This window comes from Stenella coeruleoalba, assembly GCF_951394435.1.
Source record: "Stenella coeruleoalba genome assembly, chromosome: 20".
In the NCBI taxonomy this organism is placed as follows: Eukaryota; Metazoa; Chordata; class Mammalia; order Artiodactyla; family Delphinidae; genus Stenella; species Stenella coeruleoalba.
In genome coordinates this window covers 17,303,332-17,328,077 of record NC_137166.1, presented here as the reverse complement: position 1 = coordinate 17,328,077, position 24,746 = coordinate 17,303,332, and the positions used below count along the sequence as shown (strand labels likewise).

Here is a 24,746-nt window from a genome sequence, read left to right as displayed (position 1 = left end):
GTTATAAATATAATAATATAGAACTTGGTCTTAAATGTTTGATTTTACAGTTAGATTATTTGAAATGCTGATTAGTGTTTATGCTCCCTGTTATCTCACTCCAGCTGGAAGGCCATAATGAGCCAGTAGTGTTGCAGGTGTTTGTGGGCAATGACTCTGGTCGAGTGAAACCACATGGATTTTATCAGGCCTGCAGGGTAACTGGGCGAAATACAACTCCCTGCAAAGAAGTGGACATTGAAGGCACTACTGTTATAGAAGTTGGCCTTGATCCGAGCAACAATATGACACTGGCGTGAGTACTTAGTAAAAAAATTTTTTGTTAATTCGTTACACTTTTGCAGTAGGCAGGCAAATTTTTTAGTTTCTAATGTATAAAAGATATTGAGTATTGTACTGAAATGTTTTAAGCATAACAAATAAAAAGAATAGTTTATTGCAGAATGGTAATGGGTGAAAACGAACTCTTTTGCCCTTTGCTAGAGAATTCCCATAGTGAAAGACAAGGATATAAAAGCCAGGTGGAATGCTGGCTTTTTGGAAAATAATACAGACTTATATGTTGGCATTAATAATATTAACATTAAAAAATAAAATTACAAACAATTTGATTTGCTTTCCTAAATTCTCTTTTGTTAGTGTTTGCAGTAGAAACTGACAGAGATCATTCATGGTGCCTTGACCCATCTTGGTATGAAAAAGCATATTGCTGGTCTAAATTTACCTTCTGTTTCTATTTTCCTATGTTAAAAAATTATGTCCTTGGACTACCTATTTTTCATCTTATGCATTTTCATTTCCTGAAATATATTAGAAATGATTGAAATTAATTTTTTTCCTTAATCCTTTTATTAAGGACCTTTAATCCTAACAGTAACCATAACAGCAGCAAATATTGATCTGGGATAGACCTGTTCTGTAATTATCCGTATTGGATAGCTAAAGACTTTTCTCTACTTGGTTTTCACGTTTTGTTCTTTTTTTTTTGAAAACCATTTTGAATAAGTTAGTGAGAGGATAGTTTGAAAAGGGAAATTTTGAAACATATTTAGTGAAGGTTTATTTCTTAACTTTTGAAATTGTAAAAATAAATGTATATGGTGGAAGATAGGGAGTTACTGATTATAAAAATAGTACTTATTCCTTATAAGTTGAAAATACAGATTAATAAAAATCTCAATAAAATTTAGTAGTAATATAAAGCTAAAAACATACCCCTCAAACGCCAGCTTCCAACTTAATAGAACTAATTACTGTTTTGACATTTATTTTTCCATCCTTTTTTCTGATAAAATTGCGATGATACTCTACTCACTGCTTTGTAACCTGCTCTTCACTTATCATGAGCATTTTCCCATAACATTAAATATTATTTATAGCATATGTTTTAATGGCTGTGCAGTGTTACATTTTGGGGGGGAGACAGTTACTAATTTTTTTCAAATAAAATCCGTTTCTCTATTTTAATATCTGAATTAGGTGCAAAAAGAAAGAGGATAAATTTAATTTTTTAAAGCAAAAGTAACTCTTGTAAACCATTACTTATGTTCAGATTTTGAAATAGTGATTTTACTTCTGTACTATTTTTTCCATTATTATTAAAAATGAAAAGTTGACAAGATGAGAAGTTATGAATATTCAGAACTTACCCTTCTCTGTTTTTTGAATTTGGAACCGTATAATTATATTACATACTCAAAAATTAACACGGAAGCAAATTATTTTTAAAAAGAAAACTTGTTTGATTAAGAATATTGTACTATTTATACAACAGAAAATATCAGTTAATATATTTTTTCTGTATTAGGGTGGACTGCGTAGGGATATTGAAATTGAGGAATGCTGATGTTGAAGCCAGAATAGGAATTGCTGGTTCCAAGAAAAAAAGCACTCGTGCCAGATTGGTTTTTCGAGTTAATATCACAAGGAAAGATGGCTCCACTTTGACACTGCAAACACCCTCTTCTCCGATTTTATGTAGTAAGTAAGAAAATATGGAGATATTAAATATATGGAGTTTTTTTTTTCATTTTCTGTCAATCTTTTGATATCTCTAAATATCAGTTGTTTTTCATATTCCAGCTTGTGATCATGAAAAATTTGAAACATTTTCAAAGCTATAGTTAAATTTTCTAGGCTAAATTAAAGGTGGGTAATTTCTAATAAAATTCAAAAGGAATGTAGCATTTTGTAGTTTCCTTTTATCATCCTATACTGATTTAAAAAGTAGTTTGAACAGTTTGCCTGAAGTAAATTGCAAAGGCACAGGATTTTCACAGCATCTTCATAGTGTGATAAATCGCTGTGATTCTAAGTGTTTGTATTAGAATTTAAGAAAAAATAAGGTAAGCAGAACTTTGTAAATATATAGCAGTTGGAATTCTGATTACAAATTAAAGTATTATAGTATAGTGGGAAATGAAATTCTTACTTTGCTAACCTTGGCATAGAAAGTAAATGACGTGTGTGCGTAATTTTTTTTTTTGGCTGTGTTGGGTCTTCATTGCTTTGCATGGGCTCTTCTCTGGTTGCGCAGAGTGAGGGCCACTCTTCGTTGCGGTGTGCGGGCTTCTCATTGTGGTGGCTTCTCTTGTTATGGAGCACGGGCTCTAGGTGCACGGGCTTCAGTAGTTGTGGCACGTGGCCTCAGTAGTTGTGGCTCGCGGGCTCTAGAGTGCAGGCTCAGTAGTTGTGGCACATGGGCTCAGTAGTTGTGGCTCACGGGCTCTAGAGCACAGGCTCAGTAGTTGTGGCGCACAGGCTTAGTTGCTCTGTGGCATGTGGGATCTTTCCGGACCAGGGATCGAATCCGTGTCCCCTGCATTGGCAGGGGGATTCTCAACCATTGCACCACCGGGGAAGTCCGTGTGTGTGTATTTAAATTCAGTCATGTTGTATGTGCTTCAAGATATAGTCTGGTTTCCCTGTAATGAGTATTATTACAAGTAATAAATAGGAAAACTTTTTCCTTTGTACATCCCTTAAGAAGATTTTCATTAACTATTATTTTCTTTGGCCTTGCTTCTGAATTCAAAAGAGCAGAAGAGACTGAGTTCCATTCACTTGAATTTCCTATTGGGTCGTTATGGGTATTATGACCTTGGTACCCCCAGGATACTTACAAAGCCTTTGTTATTTAATTGTAGCTTAGTTTTGTCAAATTATTCACCCTTGGTAAATCTTATTTTTCCCTTCCTTTCTAATTCATCTCAGAAGTGACTGTACCCCTATGTTAGCTTGGCAAACACCCTCATTTTTTTTTTTTTTTTCTGTACGCGGGCCTCTCACTGTTGTGGCCTCTCCCGTTGCAGAGCACAGGGTCCAGACGCTCAGGCTCAGCGGCCATGGCTCACGGGCCCAGCCGCTCCACAGTATGTGGGATCCTCCCGGACCGGGGCACGAACCCGTGTACCCTGCATCGGCAGGTGGACTCTCAACCACTGCGCCACCAGGGAAGCCCCACCCTCATTTTTAAAATTTATTTATTTATTTTTTATTTATTTATTTTTTTGCGGAACATGGGCCTCTCACTGCTGTGGCCTCTCCCATTGTGGAGCACAGGCTCTGGACACGCAGGCTCAGCGGCCATGGCTCACAGGCCCAGCCGCTCTGCAGCATGTGGGATCTTCCCGGACCGGGGCACGAACCCGTCCCCTGCATCGGCAGGCGGACTCTCAACCACTGCGCCACCAGGGAAGCCCCACCCTCATTTTAAAAAGAAAGTAGTAAATATCTTCCTGATCTCAAGAGAGCTCATTTGGGGCTTCCCTGGTAGCACAGTGGTTAAGAATCCAATCCCTGGTCTGGGAAGATTGCACATGCCACGGAGCAACTAAGCCTGTGCGCCACAACTGCTGAGCCCATGCGCCTAGAGCCCGTGCTGCGCAACAAGAGAAGCCACTGCAATGAGAAGCCCACACACCGCAACGCAACAAAGAGTAGCTCCTGCTCACCGCAACTAGAGAAAGCCTGTGCGCGGCAACAAAGACCCAATGCAGCCAAAAAATTTTTATAAAGTAAAATAAAAATAAAGAGAGCTCATTTGGATTTCTCTATTTTTCATTATTATGAAAAATTTGTTTTGATATTAGTATTTCCTTGGGCTATTTCTGGATAACGTTCAGTTATAAATATACTGCTTTTAAAGTTTCTAGGTTCCATGTCCATTCTGTTGTGTTCAGATAGGGACAGAGTAAATAATCTGTAGATGGTTTATTGAGTTATAAAGCTTTTCTAATTTAGGTGCTAATTTACTGTAAATCACAATATGTCTCAACTTGAATATTATTAGAATGGAGTTTCAATTTTAGTGGGGCATGTGCAGTTCTTCTTTTACGTGATCTAATACTTTGAGCATGACCATAGCCACTCTATGTTCCATTATGGGTTTATGGTTTGTGTTTATTTCCGTGAATATAACCTTTTTGGCAGGTTAGAGCAGTTGGAGTAGAATGAGAGGTGAAAAGGAAATAGGTTAGTAAGAAGGGTTAGAATTGGAATGGGAGGTAGAAGGAAACAGGAAGATGAGAGGGAGGTAGAAAAGGAAGAGGGGCCAAAAGGTTCTAGAGCTGGAAGGGAGGAGAGGAAACAGATACTTGATCTTCCATCTAGAAACACTCAGTGGAAAGAAGGCCTAATGCCAGAATTCATGTTGTGCCTTGTGACCTTAGAAAAACAGTCCTGCTTCTACTTGTTGGTTTAACAGTGGTCATTGGATCCATTGTCTTTTTGTTTGTTTGTTGTTAAGAGGATAGAAAAATCATCCCCTTTTACATTCTTCACACCTTTAGATGTCTCCAGACAATACATATATACTAGATCAAATTAAGAATATCAATTTTCATACCTTTTTAGTATCCACCCTTCTATAATAATTTTTTTAATATGGCAAAATTAATCATCGCTTTCTTTAGTGTAATGTATTTTAGATTTTGTCTTACTAATGCTTATTGTATTAAATCTTACTGAATTTAACGAGTTCCTACTTTCCTTATTTCTAGCTCTTCCACAACTTTAGAAAAGGGATAATATCATTGAGTAAACTTCTCTTCTCTTCACAGACATTAAAAAGCCTTACTAATTCTTTTGACAGGTTGAAATATTTGCTTTGTTGTTTTTCAGTATTCAGATATTCAGTATTCAGATGTTCATTAATTTTTTTCAGCTTTTTATTTTTGGCTGTGTTGGGTCTTTGTTGCTGTGCGAGGGCTTTCTCTAGTTGTGGCGAGCAGGGGCTGCTCTAGGCATGCGGGCTTCAGTAGGTGTAGCATGAGGGCTCAGTAGTTGTGGCTTGCAGGCTCTAGAGCGCAGGCTCTGTAGTTGTGACGAATGGGCTTAGTTGCTCCATGGCATGTGGGATCTTCCCGGACCAGGGCTCAAACCCATGTCCCCTGTGTTGGCAGGTGGATTCTTGACTACTGTGCCACCAGGGAAGTCCCTCAGCTTTATTTTTGTGGCCGCTATTAGAAAAGCATCTAAAAGCACATTGTTTTTTATAATACCAGAAAGGTGCCTGCTTTTTTTGTTACAGTTTTTTAAAGCAATGTGATCACTTTCAAGAGTCAGCTTACTAATTACTTAAAGATAAAAATAAAACAGTTAATGCGTAAATAATCCTGACTTCAGTTCTGTTTAGTATGGAGTATGTCCTGTTAGGTAACCATTAAACTTTTTAATAGGAAAGACCTTTTAAGGTCAAAAGTTAGAAGTTAAATTATCTTGAACAGACTAGTTCTTTGTGTAATGTAAATACAAATATATAAAAGATAAATACACATTGTACCTTCAGAGGGGCCTCATTTGGCCATCTTAAGCCTTTAATACATAAAAGGAAAAAATGAGGTAGGAAAAAAGTTTTTTTTTTTTTTTTTTGCGGTACGCGGGCCTCTCACTATTGTGGTCTCTCCCGTCGCGGAGCACAGGCTCCGGACGCGCAGGCCCAGCGGCCATGGCTCACGGGCACAGCCTTTCCGCGGCATGTGGGATCCTCCCGGACCGGGGCACGAACCCGTGTCCCCTGCATCGGCAGGCAGACTCCCAACCACTGCGCCACCGGGGAAGCCCAGGAAAAAAGTTTTGATAATCATGAATGAAGTGGAATTTCCATATAGTATTTTGAAAGTGGGGGGGGAAGGTTATAGACTTTCCATTCATTTTGTTAATACAATATGTGCATATAATTTTGCACCTCTTATTCTTTTCTAATCAAAATAATTTTTATCATATTTTTCTTGAATGTTATATAAAAATAAGTGTCTAGTTCCAGTGTTACTCCAAAAAGTTATAAATTCACTTAATTCTTTAAAAGGGTATGTAATTACCAGTGTGTGACCAGTAACTGTTTCCATTCTGTTCATACATTAACCCTGTGGGTTCCAGACAGTGTATATGTTTATACAATCACAATTTCTTTTAAACTCAGACATTGCTGAAAATATTATTTGCCATTCAGATATTGAATTAGGATAAGATACTTGTTTGTATTAAAATAAGTGAGGCTAAACGGTGCTACAGTAACAAACAACCAAAAAAATCTAAGTGGCTTACACAACAAAGTTTTACTTCTTCCTCATTTTATGATAATATTGGGTGTAGTTTGGAAGCAACTCCATTTTCTTCACTCTGGGAACCAGGCTTTAGAAACTGCCCCTTTCTGGGATATTGCCATTTTTGTAGTGGAGGAAGATGGTAGAACCACGTGGGGCTCTTAAAGCCTGGAAGTGGCACATTACTTCAGTTCACATTTCATTATACAAACAAGTCACATGGCCAGTCCTTACATGAGTGGAGCAAGAGCCTTCCCACAAGGAACGGCAGGCCTAGGGAAAGAGGGGCAGTATTTTGACAAGGATAATTTCCCATATTACTTTCTTGTAAAGATAAAATTAACTATTAAATATGTAAGTATTTGAGAAAAAAACTTAAACTTTTCCTAAAGTTTAATAGACTATCTCATTAATTTAGAAGTTGATAAGTTATACAACCATGTTAAAGTTTACCTTTGCAGTATATATGTTGTTAGGGTTTACTAAAACAACAAATAGTGTGTTCTATTTCAAAGTACTTAAGGAAGCAGGTTTTTGAGTACCTAAAAAGTATGTATTTGCATTAACCAGTATCCCAGGGAGTATTCTGGTGGAAAACTAGTCCTTAGGCATCAATATGGAAGAATGTTTCTGGAGTCAGATATGTTGGGGGGACTGTGTACTATACTCACTTCTTGGATATTTACAGTGTACATCAGAATGTGAAATGCTTGGAGAAATCCTATTGTTCATTTAGCTTTGCTTAACTCAGTAATTCCCAGATACACTTACTTTGGAACCTGTTTTACTATGCAGTACATATTAAATTTTCTTAAGGAAATCATGACATGAGGAAGTTGGTAGGCCAGTTACAATTTCTTAGATCTGGCTCCTGCTCAGTACTAGTCAACCTCTTTGTTAATTGTACTAGTGGTTAGTTAGTCTTTGTAATTGAAAAACAAGTGCCTTTTATCTTTAACCTCAGGGTATCCTAGTTCAAGGAGATCCCCTGGTAGAAAGAATTACTCTGAATTGCATTCAGTCTGTTTTCAGGTGTTCTTTTGGTTTAGGGCCTGAGTCCTGGGTCTAGATCCTTAAAGAGGCCCTCAATACCACCCATAGGCTCACATTGCCTCAGAAGTCTTGTAATGGCATAGCATAGCTGACATTTTTAAGGTTAAGATTGTGAGATAAAGTTGTTTTTAAATTGAATTTTTAAAAAATATTAAGACAAAAACATGACCAAATTCATATTTTACACCTTTTTTTTGTTCATGTAATGAGAAAACAAAGATGACATCTAATAAATTAAAATGTCATCGCAGACATTAATCCATCCCTATAAAATCTTACAATAGTTATTAAACATTAATACAGACTTTTCTGTTTTTTCTTTGCTTTCTGTTATGGTAAAATTTAATATGCAGAATAAAAGAAGTCAAATTCAGGGGTCAACAACGACAACTTATAGAACTGGATAATTGAGAGTTGATTTTAGATAAGAAGTAAGTGTTGGTGGTTCTTTTTATGGAATGCTTATATATATCTACAGCTCAGCCAGCAGGAGTGCCAGAAATCTTAAAGAAGAGCTTACATAGCTGTTCAGTGAAAGGAGAGGAAGAAGTATTTTTAATCGGCAAGAACTTTCTGAAAGGAACTAAAGTTATTTTCCAAGAAAATGTTTCTGGTAAGTAGGCACAATACTGCCTTAGAAATTGTTGCGTGTTTCACTTTGTTATAAAGATATAGTTGTAGCTACAAAGTAAAAAAATTTTTCACAATTTTAGTAAGTCACTGTTTTTATTTCAATCAGATGAAAACTCTTGGAAGTCAGAAGCTGAAATCGACATGGAATTATTTCATCAGGTATAATTTAAACTTTTTATAGTTTGATTGCTTACTCTCTGAGAAATTGAGTTTTGCTCCAAAATTTTCCTGCATTAACAAATTTCTTCTTTATATGAGGTTGACATAAATCATTTAAAGTTTCTTTCTTGGGTTTCTTTAACTGAAATAGATTTATTCCACTGATGCTAGAAATGACAGTTCTCTATTTGAAAAAGTTAAGAGCATTAGCAAATTACCATTGTTAATGAATGAAAGATTTCCTAATACTTATTTGCTCTGAGGATCTGGACTATCTTAACGTACTATTTAGTTAAATCAAAGGGAAACATTTATTGAGTACCTGCTATGTGCCAGGTGTTTTATACTTGTTAGTTACCTTTTTGCATTCAGAAGCACTACCTGTTACACTTAAAGAGTCTATATTTGTAGGACCTTGCTATATATTGTTTTCCAAATAACAAGGAAAAAAGTTTGAAAACAAGGATAAAGAACTGACTTAAGAATTAGTATGTAGAGCAGATAAGACCAACCTCATAGAAGTTGAAACTAACAAAAGAGAAAGACAAACTTATGAGTAAATCAGATATAAGGCAAACGCAGAAGACTGGTATGTATAAATACAGTTCATAAAGAACAGAGAAGCAAAAGAACACAAATCAGAGCCAGCCAAAGGGAGAGACACATAAAGTAAGGTCTGGGAGGGTCCTGAAGGTGAAGCTTCCTGTCCTCAGGGATGCCTTACCTTCTCAGCACATTGATGTGTGACAACATAGGCAGTACATACAGAGTACTGCCTGTTAGGAAGCTCATCCAAGCTATTGGTATTCAGAGTTTTTATTTGGGTTGGATCACATACTGCCCGTGCAGCTAACCTTTAGTCTCCAGTTCCCCCAGAGGTTGGAAATGATATGACATGTTTCAAAGCTCTCTTCATAAATTACATTGTTAGACTTTTCAGTGGCCAAAGCCCCTAAACAAACGAAGATACTTCTGTCAGACAGGACATTCTAGGGGCCTAGAGATCACCTCCCAGTAGACAAGGGAAAAGACTAGACCTCACTTTGAGTTAAATGAATTCTTCACTACATAGTATCATTTAAGGTGGAGCTTCCTGTATACCTAGACAAATGCTACGCAGAAAGTTTTCCTACATGCTGTCAAGAAGAGATAATAGGACTCAGCAGCCATTCCTTTGTCACATTTACCATCAGATAATCTCTGCTAGACTAGTCTTAACTGAAATTCTAGTACCTTCTTTGTCACTAACAATCTGTGTTACCTGTGTAAGACAAGTCTCTCTTTTGCCCCACTTTTCTAATCTATAAGATAAACTCTTTTACTAGATTATTTGAGGTTCCTTCTAACTCTGGCATTTTATGATTTCTTGTATAACTTGTTGATCAGACCATTCCCACTTCAGAGCTTGTAAGCTCTGAAAAAGATTATCCGCTGAAAAAAGAAAGTCGTTACTTTGAATCCAAGCAGATTTTTCTAAGAAATTAAAATTCAGGGACTTCCTGGTGGTCCAGTGGCTAAGACTCCGCACTCCCAATGCAGGGGACCCAGTTCAGTCCCTGGTCAGGGAAGTATTATAGATCCTACACGCATGCTGCAACTAAGAGTTCGAATGCTGCAACTAAAAGATCCCACATGCTGCAACTAAGACACGGCGCAGCAAAAATAAATATTTTTAAAAGATAAAAAAATTAAATTTCAGATATTCTTCTCTTTTTACCTCAGAGAACATTCTGCCTGCTCCACAGGTCTCCCAGTCCTTTGTGTGTTTTGTCTGTATTGTACTCCTAGCTCAGTGGTAGTTAATTGCTCTTAATTTTTGAGAGTAGTATTTTTAAAAAGCTTACTATCACTACCTACAATTTACTTAGTTTTTAATTCAAACCACTTGTAGAATTTCTGGATTCAGATTGAGGAAGTAAGAAGAATTAGTATGAAAATAGGTTCATTTGGCTTTTATAAGGTTTCGGGGGCTTCCCTGGTGGTGCAGTGGTTAAGAATCTGCCTGCCAATGCAGGGGACACGGGTTTGAGCCCTGGTCCAGGAAGACCCCACATGCCACAGAGCAACTAAGCCCGTGCACCACAACTACTGAGCCTGCGCTCTAGAGCCCGCGAGCCACAACTACTGAGCCCGTGTGCCACAACTACTGAAGCCCACGCACCTAAGAGCCCGTGCTCCACAACAAGAGAAGCCACCACAGTGAGAAGCCCGCACACTGCAACAAAGAGTGGCCCCCGCTCTGAGGAACCAGAGAAAAGCCCATGCACAGCAACGAAAACCCAATGCAGCCAAAAAATAGAATAAATAAAATAAAATAAAATAAATTTTATAAATAAATAAAAGGTTTCAAATTAGATTTGCTTAAATACGCTCTCCAAAGCAAGTGGAGTAAAAGGTTTGTTTAAATAAAATATGCATCTGACTTTTAGATACTAATTCTGTTACTAATTACCAAAAAACAAGTTTTTATTCAGAAGAATAATTTCAGTTATTGAGTTTGCCAAATAGGTAATTTTAAGACCGGGAAGATACTTCACAAATCATCCATTCAACCATCTCCTTAACTGTAGGTAGGACTGCTTTGTGATGTAGTTGCAGTGTTTAAACAAAGGAAGGTGGGCAAGATTTTAAGATTCTGTTTCTTAGAAGTTGGATCACTGCAGGTACATTTTTTGATGGCCTCATGGGCAATTGAATATGTGCATTCAGATTTTTGCCCCCTAATACCTGTGGATGTACACACATTTATATATGTTTTTGCACCTGAATTAGAAGTGTGATTTTTTTTGAGATGGCTAACTGGACTCAGGAGGCATTCTATTAGTGCCATAAATAAGCTATATATATATATATTTTTTTAATTTATTTTTGGCTGTGTTGGGTCTTCGTTTCTGTGCAAGGGCTTTTTCTAGTTGCGGTGAGAGGGGGCCCCTCTTCATCGCAGTGCACGGGCCTCTCACTATCGTGGTCTCTTGTTGCGGACCACAGGCTCCAGACACACAGGCTCAGTAGTTGTGGCTCACGGGCCTAGTTGCTCCGCGGCATGTGGGATCCTCCCAGACCAGGGCTCAAACCCGTGTCCCCTGCATTAGCAGGCAGATTCTCAACCACTGCGCCACCAGGGAAGCCCCAAGAAGCTATTTTTCAATGTATAATGTGACTATTTCAGAGAGTGTTTTATGATGGCTTAGAAACAAATTAAGTGCTCAAAAATCAAAATCTTGACCTCATTTGTCACATGTTCTATTCAACTGAGTCAACCAACTACTATAATCTAACTAAGTAAAAAATGTCATCACATTCACTTCATCCTCAGCTATCACCGTTGGCCTCCTGCATATCACATACTCAGTATAAAAAGAATAATCACTACCCCTTGATATTCCTTCCCAATACTATAACATACTAGGGAAGAAGAGAACAAGTCAAATGTGGTTCATTGTGTCTTCTAAGAAGAATAAGTGCTGCTGAAGCATTTATGGAACTCTTCCTTTCTCTTAAAAGGATGCTTCTACCACTATTTTCACATACAAAAAAAATGACTTTGATCTACTGAGGTTTGGGTAAACTGAACCCTATTGACTTTAAAGGAGAATTAAAGTGGTTAGGAAGTAGTGAACTGCATTGCGAAGTATTGATACATCTCACTGTTAAGGTTTACAAAACATATGGTAACTGACATTATGCTTGGTGGACATATTTTTTTCCTGAATATATATTCATTCTTTTTTTCAACAAATATATTTGAGTATATTTTGTGTGAGGTGCTTAACCATGGAGATAGAATGAAGAACAGAACATCCTAGGTTCTCATGGAGGTTACATTCTTTTGGTTGGAGAGAGACAAAAAGAAGCAGATAATCACAGTAATTTCAGTTGGTGATAAGTGCTATTTTAGAAATAAACAAGATTATGTGGTCAGATTGGAGAGGGGTGCTACTTTAAATAGGATTGTCAGAGAGGGCTTCTCTGAGGAGATGACATTTGAATGAGACCTGAAAATGGATAAGGAACTAGCCATTTGAAGAGGTAAAGGAAGAGTTTTCCAGTGAGAGAGAACAGAAAGTTGTAAAGGCTCTGAGGTAAAAATGAATTTAGTGTGTTAAAAGAATGAATTTACTGTGTTAGTGTAAGAAGGCCAATGTAACTGGAGTGTAACAAGCTGGAGGAGAAGGGGAATGAGATAAATTTGACAGGGCAGGGACCTTGTAAGCCATTGTAAAACATTGGTATTTTACCTTAAAAGCAGTTTTAAGATTAATGTCCTGATGCTTTTAAATACTACGTTTTTTCCCCTGGTCAGACTTTTTAAACTTTACAACTAACAGGAAATGTACTTAATTATCATATTTTATTTGAAAATTTTAATTTAAACATTACTGCTTTTCTGACTCTTATAATTTTCTTTCAATTAGAATCATCTTATTGTGAAGGTTCCCCCATATCATGACCAACATATAACTTTGCCAGTATCAGTGGGAATATACGTAGTGACCAATGCTGGAAGATCTCATGATGTTCAGCCATTCACTTACACTCCAGACCCAGGTATGTCAAAATAAAAAGTTCTGAATCAAAAGGAATAATTAACTTCTAGTTCTTTGGAAGAATATGAAGAAGACCAGCCAATTTAAAAGAGAAAGTTGTGTGCTAAGATGAATTGATATCAGTATTTTTTGAAGATGGCATTATTTCCTAAGAAGATGGCCACCAAACACTGCTTTTACTCTTATATTAAGGGAACTGTTTCTGCCTTATGCTCTAATAATAAAAGAAAAGCTAGAGATGCTCTGAAGTCAGGCTCTCCAGAGTTGTCATACAGGTTACTCCTTGTTAAGAATTACCATTCATTGAGTACCTCTTATGTGCAGAAAGGTGAAAGTGACGACTTTGAGAAACTGCTAATAGTTTTTAGTCTGGCTGGCTTATAGGATGCATTTTGGGAGAGGTGAGAGATAGCTTGGAATGATAAGTGATAATATCACAAATAGAATCATATGCCTGTAACATTTTCAAATTTGTGTTATCAAAAATATCAAAGACTTCTGGTGAATAAATATTTTATATGTAATTTTAAGCATTTAGGTAAAACAGGTGCTTTAGAAACCAGAGCAGTTGCTTATAAATTTAGATCTCTGGGTAAGAAGTGTCCTAAGAGTTTTTTGCCTACATTAGTTTAGTTGCCTGAAGAAGAGAAGGCTTTTCCTGGAGAAGCAGAGAGAACATTTTGGAAATGGAAACTCTTCACATGTTTTGTTGACCTAGGTTTGGTTTCTGCCATGCTTACCATGGTTTACTCCATTCCTATCTCAGGAATCTTTAGAGCTAGAAGTTCTTCCATATCTTTACGTTTACCGATATGTTATTCCCAAATAGTTCAGGATTCAGTGAGGTACAAAGTGAAAAATGGTAGCAAGGAAAGAAAGCCCTGGCAACAAAAGTGATGGAAACAGTCTCTAGGACAGAGTTATAACTAGTCTTGATTAATTACATTCTATCACTTAATGTGATCTGTTCCCTTTTTGTTCTTTTTAATCATGTCTGAGTTTCACAATATTGGTTATTTCCCACCAGTTTGCTACAAAACTGTGCCATAGTATAGCACTAATGAAATCCTTTTAGTATTTATCTCAGAATAAAAGATCACAAGTAGAAATTTCAGACAGAAAAAGACAAAGTTTGGCAATAATATACTGGCTTCAACAAAACTAGGGAAGAGGATATTGGTTTATACTTAAAGATGAAATAGTTGATTGTTTTCTTTCTAAGAAGGCCTCAAAAATCCAAGAAAATTTGATTTAAAACTAATGGTAGTTAAAGCATTTTAGTAACTGCTAGTTACTAAATATTAACATTTAGTATTTGTGTGAGGAGGAGTTTGCTCATAGGGGGAGAAAAATGGCATACAGTAATTAATTGTGTGGGAAGGGAAGAAGGAAGAGTGTGTGTGTGTGTGTGTGTGTGTGGAAATAGCCTTAAAGTTTTTGCCATCCTGAAAATACTGAGGTTTTGTTGTTTTTGTTTGGTTTTATGATCAATAATAAAGAACTTCAGGACTTTGAAGTGCTTAGCATCAGCACTATGAATCTTCATTTCTTAGTGTTGAATACTGATTATTAAAAATTTCCCTTTAATAAATTGCCAAATAAAACAACTTTTAAGTGTTCTGTTTTAAAGCCTACACTAATCGGCTATATTTGGCCACATTTAGGCAATCACTAACATACGTTTATTCTTCTAAGTATTTCCCCCTTATATATATCATAGATAGCAGTCGCCCTCAGAAACTCTTAATTGAATAAATATATAATATGCAAATTTTATAGTGAGATCCAATGCTTCAGTTTCTGCCTTTATGATATAGCTAATTAAAGAATCTTCCCACAATTTCACTTTTTTATATTTTATAAAATGTGAGCATCTTTTAGGTGTTCATGTGAGAGAATAGAGAATATGATTTCAGGAAAACTTGGTTATAGAAAATTTGTACTGTCTCATTATGATAAACTAATTGCTTTTGTGATTCCTCCAGGGACTGTGGTTAAACATTTGAATAGTCAGTGGTGTATAGTAATTGTAACAGCTAGAACAAGGCCCAGCATAATTTTTGTGAGTCAAGAGTAGAAATGGCAACTGCTACACCATTTTGCCTAAATATTTAAAAGTTATAGATAAAAATAACAAATAATTAAATGAAGTATATTCTATCCTCCTAATTTGACCAAAATACCTTCATAATAACCTGGAAGGCCAGATTCGAATTGAGGATTTTCAAACTGCTTGGAGGTCCAAACTGGGATATGACAACATGAAGAAAGAGGAATCCCCAGGCTGGCACCCTTCTTTTCCCTCTCCTGGCTCCATCCTCTACCTGGAGGGCCCTGATGCACTGGCCAGTGCTCATAAGCTCTGTTCACCCTATAGGCCTGAGATTTCACACATGGTCTATAGAATAGTTGTGCAGAAAATTTGGGGATCTTGTATACTTGGTACACGGTCTAAAAGTAGGATTGGGGCAGGGGCTCAAGTGTACATAAACTGGCTGGCTCTGCATGCTCTGCCAGACACAAGCCCCTCTAAAGCCTTCTGAGTCTATACTGCCAAAAATACATTGCATGTACATGCTCTTAGGCACTTAACTTTGCAGAGTCGTAAAACCTTTGTTTCATTGCCAGTTAGTCACTGAAGCATTGCTTAGCCATTAATTTGTTTTACTTCCATCTATTAAGACACAGAAATCTCCTTAGTTATTTTTTGCAGTGACTCTGCAGTAGTAATTGCTATAAGAAATGGAGGATGAAGTATTTATTCATAATTTTTTGTTGCTCTAAAGACAAATGACTAAAACTTGTTTTAAAAGTAGAAATTTAAAAATTTTTCAAAGATTAGTTTCCATTTTTAAATCTGTAATTATTAGAATTAATGTTATGCTTTAAAATTGTCTATGGATTTTTTTTCTCATCAATTCTATTCAATTGATAATTTCATTCAATTGATAGTTCATTCAAATTATCATTTGTTGGACCTCGTGTGCAATGCAGCATGCTTAGATAAATTTTTTTACTTCATTCTTAGGAGATGTGTACATTTTGTCTCTTTATTCACAGTTAACTATCTCTTTATATTCTCTATAACCATCATTTTGTATTGTCATGTGAAAAATAAATTGAAAATAAGTTGACTCAATTCCCATTTTGAATAAATAAGGGAATAAATAAAATAAATAAATACAATGAAAAATAGAAATTAACATCTATTTAAATAAAATTATTATACAGTCATTTTAAGTAAAAACCTGTTTATTTGGAATTTATTTAACTTTACCATTCAGAACTGTTCTCTACTCTCATGCTCATTAAATTTAAAGTTTTCATAGTAGATGTACTTGATATGTATAGATATAGTAGTGTAGTAATTCTCCTTTAATAATAGCAAAGATTATGTTTTCTAAGGCTTGCTAAAAAGAATAATCATAATGTTATAGATTTTGTATATTCATCACACTTTTTAAAAAAATTTAGCTCAATTGACTCTGAATCAGTATTATTTTAAATAAATCATTTATGTAGGTAAATGGTGAATTTTTTTTTCATGCTAGTGTTACAGTATATTTGGTAAGTTTAAAAATCTCATATCAGTCTTCTACTCATCTCATATAAATATGTGTACTGTTACAAGAAAGATTTTTTGAAGTTGCGGTTGTTTTTATTTTGTTTTAATAAGTAAGCATATGCTTCTGCCCACTGGGAGACAGGTGCATTTTAGAGCGTAGACTGGTGATTATAAAAACTCATCTGAACCTAGAATTTCTGCTAAACAAATAATTTAATAGTGCTTTGTGAGAAGATATTCCAGTTAAAGTTTCCAGTTAAAATTTTAAGGTACACGTTTTGTTAGGATAAGTTTAAATAAATACATTAATCCTTTTTGTTTGTCTTAATAGCAGCAGCTGCTGCTTTGAATGTAAACGTGAAGAAGGAAATATCTAGTCCGGCAAGACCTTGCTCTTTCGAAGAGGCCATGAAAGGTACCAAGTTAATTCTGCTCAAAAATTGTAAATTAGTGATGCTATATATTTTCTCTAGCAAACCTTACTATTTTATTTTCTCTTGTGTACTCGGAACACTTTGCAGGTTATCTTCCATATTGTAAAATAAATACTTGTTTGACTTTACTGAATGCAGAGACTTGCTTCCCAACTTGATATTTCCCTTCATTTACCATATAAACAACTTTTTTTTTAACATGTGTTGGAATAGAGAAGTTTTTGTTTTGTATTCCCTAATGTTAAAAATCTTAAAAGTATATATAGAATACAATAATGTATATAAAACAGCTTTATAAAGCTTCTTGCTGCCAATAAGAGTAGTTGACATTGAGACTAAAGAGACCAAAATAGAAACTGCTGGCATTTGAAAAAGTTGCTTTAGGTTCTTTAGGTACCATTCTTTCTTCTGACACCATTATTTCCAAATAGAAAATGAAGATATCTTCAGGATGTTATAATGTGTTTCTCAATTATGATGCTTTTGTGCCATTACATATGAAGATGTCAATTGCATAGTGGCCATTGATTTATTCCTGTAATTCTAGCTTTTACTTATATTTTTCTGCCATGAAATTCATGAGTTAAATTAAATTTTAAAATTTTGTATACTTATATTTTTAAGGGGCATAATATGCTTAATACATTTTATCAAATACAGTGGATTTTTTTTCCTATTGTCATAGTAAAATTCAGCATTCATATATATATTCAGTTTAGTATAGCTTGCCATTATAATTTCTATCAGCAGTTCCAAAATAGATTAATTAGGAATTATGCACAAGTAAGTGCATAATGATCTGATTTAACTACAGGAAAATTTACAAGTCTCTGCTAGGGATAACCATGGCTAATGTTTCTCGAACATATATTAAATGCTAGGCAGCATTCCACACTCTTTACCACCATTATCTCATTTAATCTGCCAAGTCTATGAGATAGGAAATTTATGATTGTCATTTCACAGGTGAGGAAATCAAGGTTCCATAGAGGAATTTAAAAAGACAGGTCGAGGGGGCTTCCCTGGTGGCACAGTGGTTGAGAGTCCGCCTGCCGATGCAGGGGACGCGGGTTCGTGCCCTGGTCCGGGAGGATCCCGCATGCCACGGAGCGGCTGGGCCCGTGGGCCGTGGCCGCTGAGCCTGCGTCCGGAGCCTGTGCTCCGCAACGGGGGAGGCTGCAACAGTGAGAGGCCCGCTTACCGCACAAAAATAAATAAATAAAATAATAAAAAGACAGGTCGAGCTTTAGTGTATAAGGTAACATCTAAGCAATAATAATTCAAACGATGTTTATTAGTTGAATAATACCATAATTAATCAATCATTAAAGGAAGTCAGGGACATTTATGGTCTGTCCTTTGCCAACTTCGATGTGTTCCTGCTTTTCTGCAAAAACTCCTTCATGCTTCTTTCATAGAGTATCAGGCTGGTGGGACACTAATGTAATCCAGTGTGAAATTTCTCATAGTGAAGGTTAAAAGGTTTTAAATGCTATGTTTAATTTTTGGTAATAAAATGATTTAGTCATTTGATCAAAATCTTAAAAGCCTAAAAAATGGGTAAGAAACACACATACACATATTATTATTTTTCACAATTCAGACCTTCTTATTTTGACAATTTTATCAACTGAAATCATGTAAAATAATTTTATGAAGATATAAAATTAAATACTAAACTATCTTATCAGTTAAAATTTTTCATTTGTCATTTTTAAATACAGTATCATTAATTGGAGATTCCTGATCAGTTAAACCAACAATAGCTTTCAACTAGGAATTTCCCTTGACAAATAGCTTATTTTTGTGATTCCTTGAAATCAGAGCTTTGGTATAATGCCCAGGTGCCCTCTGAGAGATTTAATTAGGTATGCTTTAATGATGAAGACTGAGCAACATAAATGACTTTTAAATTTGTGTTATGGCATAACCCTTCATATAACATTCTTTAAAATAGCCATCAATTACAGTAAGATTTAGAACTTGATACATAAATAGGACATTATGGCCAGACATTGAAAGCTTTCACTCTGCAACAAGTTTCTCATTCCTCGGAGAGGGTTTGCAGGGGGAGGTGGAGAGTAAGGGGGATAACTGCACAACTGCTCAGTGAGATATTAAGGCTAGTGGTAAAGCATCATGGTTCATTTTTCAGTTTTACCCAACTGTGTATATATTAACACAAAAGTAATACAAATTACATAAGATAAAGTGTACAGTGTAAACTATTGTTAACAGCTTCCAGAAAGTTTTCTATATCTATATACGTACAGGAAGATGTAAGTGAACATTCTAGACAGATCATTCAGAAACTCTGTGATGCAGGTTTAGGACCCAGGGATAGAGTATTGATGTGCAGTCTCTCAGTTTTAGCTTTGTAAAGAGTGGTTAATTGGATGAATGTGAAAAAATAGTTGCCAGCATATGTTTTTCTCTAACTGGTTGCAATTATGTGAAAAGTTTTAGGAGCTTGTAGGAATCATAGAGATAATGTAGTTCAATCTCATTTTACAGGTAAATAAACCAAAATTTAGAGAAGTTAAGTGATTTGCTCAAGGTCACACAGCTAATAACTGACAGAGGTTGCAACTTAGATTTCCCCCAAAACTCTGTATTCTTTTTACTCTATTATTTCCATCCCTTATAAATCTTAATTTGTATTTTAACCAAATGTATTTATATATGACCTAAGTGCTGCTTGATGACAACAAACTTAGCAAAGATTTTTCTAAGTTTCCAAAATTGTTATTATTTGGCATGGATGGAAGGAGAACACTCTTTAAAAATTATTTGGCATAAACTATCAATAACAGTATTCTTCATAAATTCAAATTGATATGGGGATGGTTAAATATGTCTGTCTAATTTACTTTCTGAGGAATTCCCTGGTGGTCCAGTGGTTTGGACTCCACGCTTTCACTGCCGTGGGGCTCGGTTTGATTCGCTGGTCAGGGAACTAAGATCTCGGAGGCCATGCGGCATGGCCAAAATAAAAATTAATAATTTACTTTGTGGATTTTCTGAATTGGCTTAAAACTTCTCCCCCAACTTCTAGGTAGTACAGACTTTACTTGTTTGTATGTTTTTCCTCCTTCACTAAAATGTAACCTCCAGGTAGTAGGGCTTTATCCATCTTATTCATCACTGGATCCTCATAACCTAGAACAGTGCCTGGAACTTTGTAAGGGCTCATTAAATACATAGTGAAAATGTAGGAAGAAAAGATATTAAAAGCCATTTAGTATTATTTGCAAGTCCGTTAAGATACAGTTGTGGGTTCTGAGAAAAGATAGTGTAGACTTAGCCCAGGCGGTGGTGTAAAGGTGATGGGACATCTGGTTCCTCAGTTTCCTTCTTTCTCCATTCCTGGATTGGAGGAAACACCTGAACATGTGGAATCCCAATGCTGGGCATCCAGGGCCAAATCCATACCCCCTAACATCGGGTACCCTGGAGGTTGCAATCCTGCCCATCCACCACCTGCCAACCCTACCTTTCCTCCAGGCCCCTTTCCCACTCCCCCAGGATCACCCCAGGGGAATCCAGCTTTTGCCCCTTAGTGGACCTGTCATCCTGTGCCACAACCACGTAACCAGGATGCCAACCCACAGGTCCTTACCCCCCTGCATACCCACCACCTGCCCTTGGCATGCATCCTGTGAATCCTTTGGCTCCTGGCATGGTAGGACCAGGAATGGTGATCCACAAGAAGATGCAGAAGGAAATGAAAAAAGCTCACAAAAAGAAGCACAAACACCACAAGCATGGCAAGCATTTCTCCTCCTCCTCCTCCTCCTCCTCCTCTTCCTCCTCTTCCAGCAGTGACTCTGACTGAATACAGGGCCTGGACCCTTCCCTCAAATCCCTCCAGTTGTGCTCTCCCGTCAAGCTTCAGATGCCATCTTGTACTGGGGGAAATTAGCCCTTGAGTCTCTCCCCTCCCCACCCCTGCAATCTGAGCCTCACTCTGCTTTTCAACCCTAACTGGCTAGGGAAAATGGGAAAAGAATTGCCATGGGCTAGCGAAGGCCGTATTCGCACTGCTTGGATAGAATTTTTTTTTTTTTTTTTTTGCGGTACGTGGGCCTCTCACTGCCATGGCCTCTCCTGTTGCGGAGCAACAGGCTCCGGACGCGCAGGCTCAGCGGCCACGGCTCATGGGCCCAGCGGCTCCGCGGCATGTGGGATCTTCCCGGACCGGGGCACAAACCCGTATCCACTGCATCGGCAGGCGGACTCTCAACCACTGCGCCACCAGGGAAGCCCGGATAGAACTTTTAGCTTATGAGTTTTACAAGAGTTTTACTTTTTGAAGATGGTGAAATTTGAGCAAAATGCTGAAGACAAGTCTAAGATCTGTAAAATGTGATTTTTTACTTCTTTTTGTAATACTTTTGATTGGGAAGATGCTGTGGAAATTTAATTATGGAAAACAAAAAAACAACCTGTACCTTTCTTGTAATTGTGGCATGCTTGGGTGATTTAGTGGCAAATAAACATTTCCCAGCAGGCCTTTTATTGATTGCACTTACTGCAAGCTTGCTGGGAAGTGGAGCCCATTTTTGGCTGATGAGCTCTGACTGCCATTTTGGAAACTAATCTCTACTCCTTAGCTCAGTATGCTCCCTCAGGTCCTCCTCTCATCTCCAATTCTCAGTCCAAATAAAGCTGTTTTTCCTGAGGGGGTGGTGGGGGAGATAGTATAGACTCACTTTTCCCTGTTCCTCCTTTCTAAATCTACTTAATACCTTGGAAATATTCAGCAGTATAAAATGACTTTGAAATATAGAAAAAAGGAATAAGACTGGCTAAAGACCTTAGAACTTACAGAGCAACACCAAGTGAGTTAACTGGTTTTCTTTTTATCTCCAATTTATCTGAGTCGGGCAGCAGTTGTGACTCAGAACTGGCAACAGGCAGAGACAAAATAATAAATCTGTAAATAAGCATGAAAAGCCTGTTCTCTTTGGCCAAAAGATCAGGAAAGGGAAAGCCCAGTAGAGACTTAGTGAGATGACTCGTACCAAGTGACAGCAGCTGACCCATTAGCAGTGTTTGGGGGCCAACCCATCCCCTACCCAAACCTGCAATAGCAACAGCAGAATTTGGAAGGGTTAGCCCACCCCATTCCCCACATCTGCCAACTAGTAATGGACCTGATCTGCCAACAGTGGAACCAGGAGGCCCAAAACACAGGGCTCGTATGTGCCAGCAGCAGCAGGTCAGTATGTCTGCAGGAGTGGCAAGGGCAGAACCCAGGGGGCCAACCCATCCTCCACCCCACAGCAGGCAGCAGCACACAGGCTCCCTCCACCTGCACTGGTGGTACCAGTAGGCCCTGTGTGTCTTTATCCTTCCCCCAACAGTGGAGAGAGAACTAGACCTGGCAACACCTGGCCCTCCACCAGGGCCATAGTAAGATCCAGACCAAGTGTCTCTCAACCCTCTATCCAATGGCAGAAGGCAATCCAGGGGCAGAAGGTAAACTAGACCAGGGTCTCCCAAACCTCCGCCCAGTGGCAGAGAGCTATGCAGCCCAGACCCCACAGTTCTTGACCTTGTACCCAGTGGCAAAAGACAGCACATGTAGTTGCTTCCCTTCCCCAGCAGCACCAACAGTGATATAATGGGAACCCCATTAGTACCAGGAGACCAGAGAACATACCAGGAGAAAGGTTTTCCCTCCTCCAGGTCCAGCACCCCTCACCCCCACCTAATGACACCAGGCAGCCCAGGGAAGCACCTTCCACTCCTTCAGGCAGCACCAGCAGGATTCCAGCTGGAGCTCACGCAAAGCTAACACAACAAGCAGACCAGAATAGGGCTCAGAAAACTAAATTATCATTGGCCGTACAAAGACTTTATGCATATGGCCATAGAAAGACTTGTATCTTTGAGTGAGCATTAGACAAAAAGTCCTTTCCTTGTTTGTCTACGCTAGTAGACATACCTATTTGTGAATAGTCTCCTTAGGAGAAGTAAAAGACTCTTGCTCAACTTATTCCACCTATTCTCACTTTCCAGAAGAAGAAAAATCACACTAATAAGAATTATTCTCTGGGAATTCCCTGGCTGTCCAGTGGTTAGGACTTGGGCTTCCATTGCCGTGGGCCAGGGTTTGATCTCTGGTCAGGGAACTAAGATCCCACAAGCCGTGCAGTGAGGTCGAGAGAGAGAGAGAGAGAGAGAGAGAGAGAGAATGATTCCCTAAATAAATTTGGGGCAAATATGCATATAGATCTGTTAAGCAGTAACTGTGTAGGTGATGCATTTGTTTGTCAATGGATATTTATATGCAGTGTCTAATTGAAATGTAATATAAACTTGTTTTTTAGGCCAGAAATACTGTTAATGAAAATATGTAACACTATAAGATTAACCAAATAGCCCACAACAAACTAAATTGACTACGATAAAGGAAAAGTAAAATTAATTCATTCATTTCTTCATTCAACAAATATTTATTAATTACCTACTATGCATCAGTCAACAAAAGCAAGAATAGCAGTTGATATTACAGGATCAACGTAAGACAACACTAATGGTCTTTCAGATTGTCTTGTGGGGTGGGCCTGAATTACTTCTAAATGCCTGCCCTGTGCGTGATCTGAAGCTTTGTCTCAGACAGAATTGGATTGTGAGTTGAATCATATTGGTATTGATAGTATCTAGGTGAAAATAGGTCCAGAGAACTCATGAGTAAATAATTAATTTCTTAGAGTAATAAAGCATAGAATATTGAAAGTTAAATGGGCACTTTGCCCTCCCCCAATATAACAATTTCCATAGGAATTGTTTCTAGCCAGCTGGCTGTGAGACAAGCTGAATAAAGACTAGAAGGTTTCAGATATTTTTAAATCAAAATATTTACAAAGATAACTATCCTGCTCATATACCATATTCCATTTTAAAACCCTCTTTGTAGCCAGGATTTCTTCTCAATATCAAATTAAGAAATCTATGTATAAAGATATCAAATCACTATGTTGTATACCTAAGGCTAATATAATATTGTATGTTAATTATAATTCATAAAAAAGTTTAACAGCTGAGCCTTCTGGGGAATCTATATTTCTTTACACAGGGTCTCAAAGTAGTGGTAAACCTTTAGATCAGAATTTGGCTATGTGTTCAATTTAGAAGACTGCCATTAGTGATTATCAGTACGCTCCACTAAGTGCCAATGGCAGGCTTAAATAGACGAAAAAGAAGAAAGAGAATCAAGAGGGAAAAATAGTTATAATGAAGTGGTAGAACTTACCTATCTGCTATGTATTGCCTTTCCTTGGTTGTTAATCTATAACTACTTCTGAAAATAGAAGTAGATGGAAGTAGAAAAATACTTGTTGGTTTTGCTTTGGAAATTTAATTGGTAAACCTAAAATAGGACTTAAAATTTTTTCTTTTCAGAAGTTTAAGTACTATCTAAAAGAGAAATGTGTTCATGTGTCAACTTGGCAAATTCAAGTCTTCTAAGACATTAATTTAGAAAAGTGAAATCTGTTTGGTTAATTGGTGGCATCTTTTAATGAGAAGCTTGAGTTTTGTTGAGGAAAGAAATGTTCAGACAGTCCTATGGCCTTTAAAAAGTTTGGCTTTATACTGCCAGGCAGCCAGATACTAAGAGGAGAACATAACAGTTGTAATTTAGTAGCTTGAACCTCCTAGAGATTTCCAAGCTGTATCCTATAATATATTATGGTCATGTTAAGCAGTGTATTCATTCAGGCACCTTGGAAGGGTGCTGGGGAGTATCACTTGATAACTGAAATGCTCAATTGTTGATATTTAACTCATAGTCTCAGGCTCT

The 24,746-nt window shown here is 37.2% G+C and overlaps 1 protein-coding gene and 1 pseudogene across 10 annotated transcripts in view; both read left to right on the top strand.

Annotated features, from left to right (window-relative positions):
• The window catches only part of NFAT5 (nuclear factor of activated T cells 5), a 132,043-nt gene that overhangs the window by 94,650 nt on the left and 12,647 nt on the right, over positions 1-24,746 (top strand). For 6 of the 9 annotated variants that reach the window (XM_079908462.1, XM_079908460.1, XM_079908466.1 and 3 more), the window contains 6 exons: positions 105-295; positions 1,808-1,980; positions 8,077-8,211; positions 8,338-8,390; positions 12,806-12,938; positions 16,834-16,917. In XM_079908462.1, coding sequence (XP_079764588.1) covers positions 105-295; positions 1,808-1,980; positions 8,077-8,211; positions 8,338-8,390; positions 12,806-12,938; positions 16,834-16,917 — 769 coding nt within the window. The remainder of the gene's footprint in view (positions 1-104; positions 296-1,807; positions 1,981-8,076; positions 8,212-8,337; positions 8,391-12,805; positions 12,939-16,833; positions 16,918-24,746) is intronic. The other 3 variants (XM_079908463.1, XM_079908461.1, XM_079908467.1) reach the window with 1 other exon arrangement.
• On the top strand, positions 19,789-21,162 carry LOC307179228 (proline-rich protein 13-like; annotated as a pseudogene). The gene has a single exon. The product of its transcript is annotated as a proline-rich protein 13-like (transcript).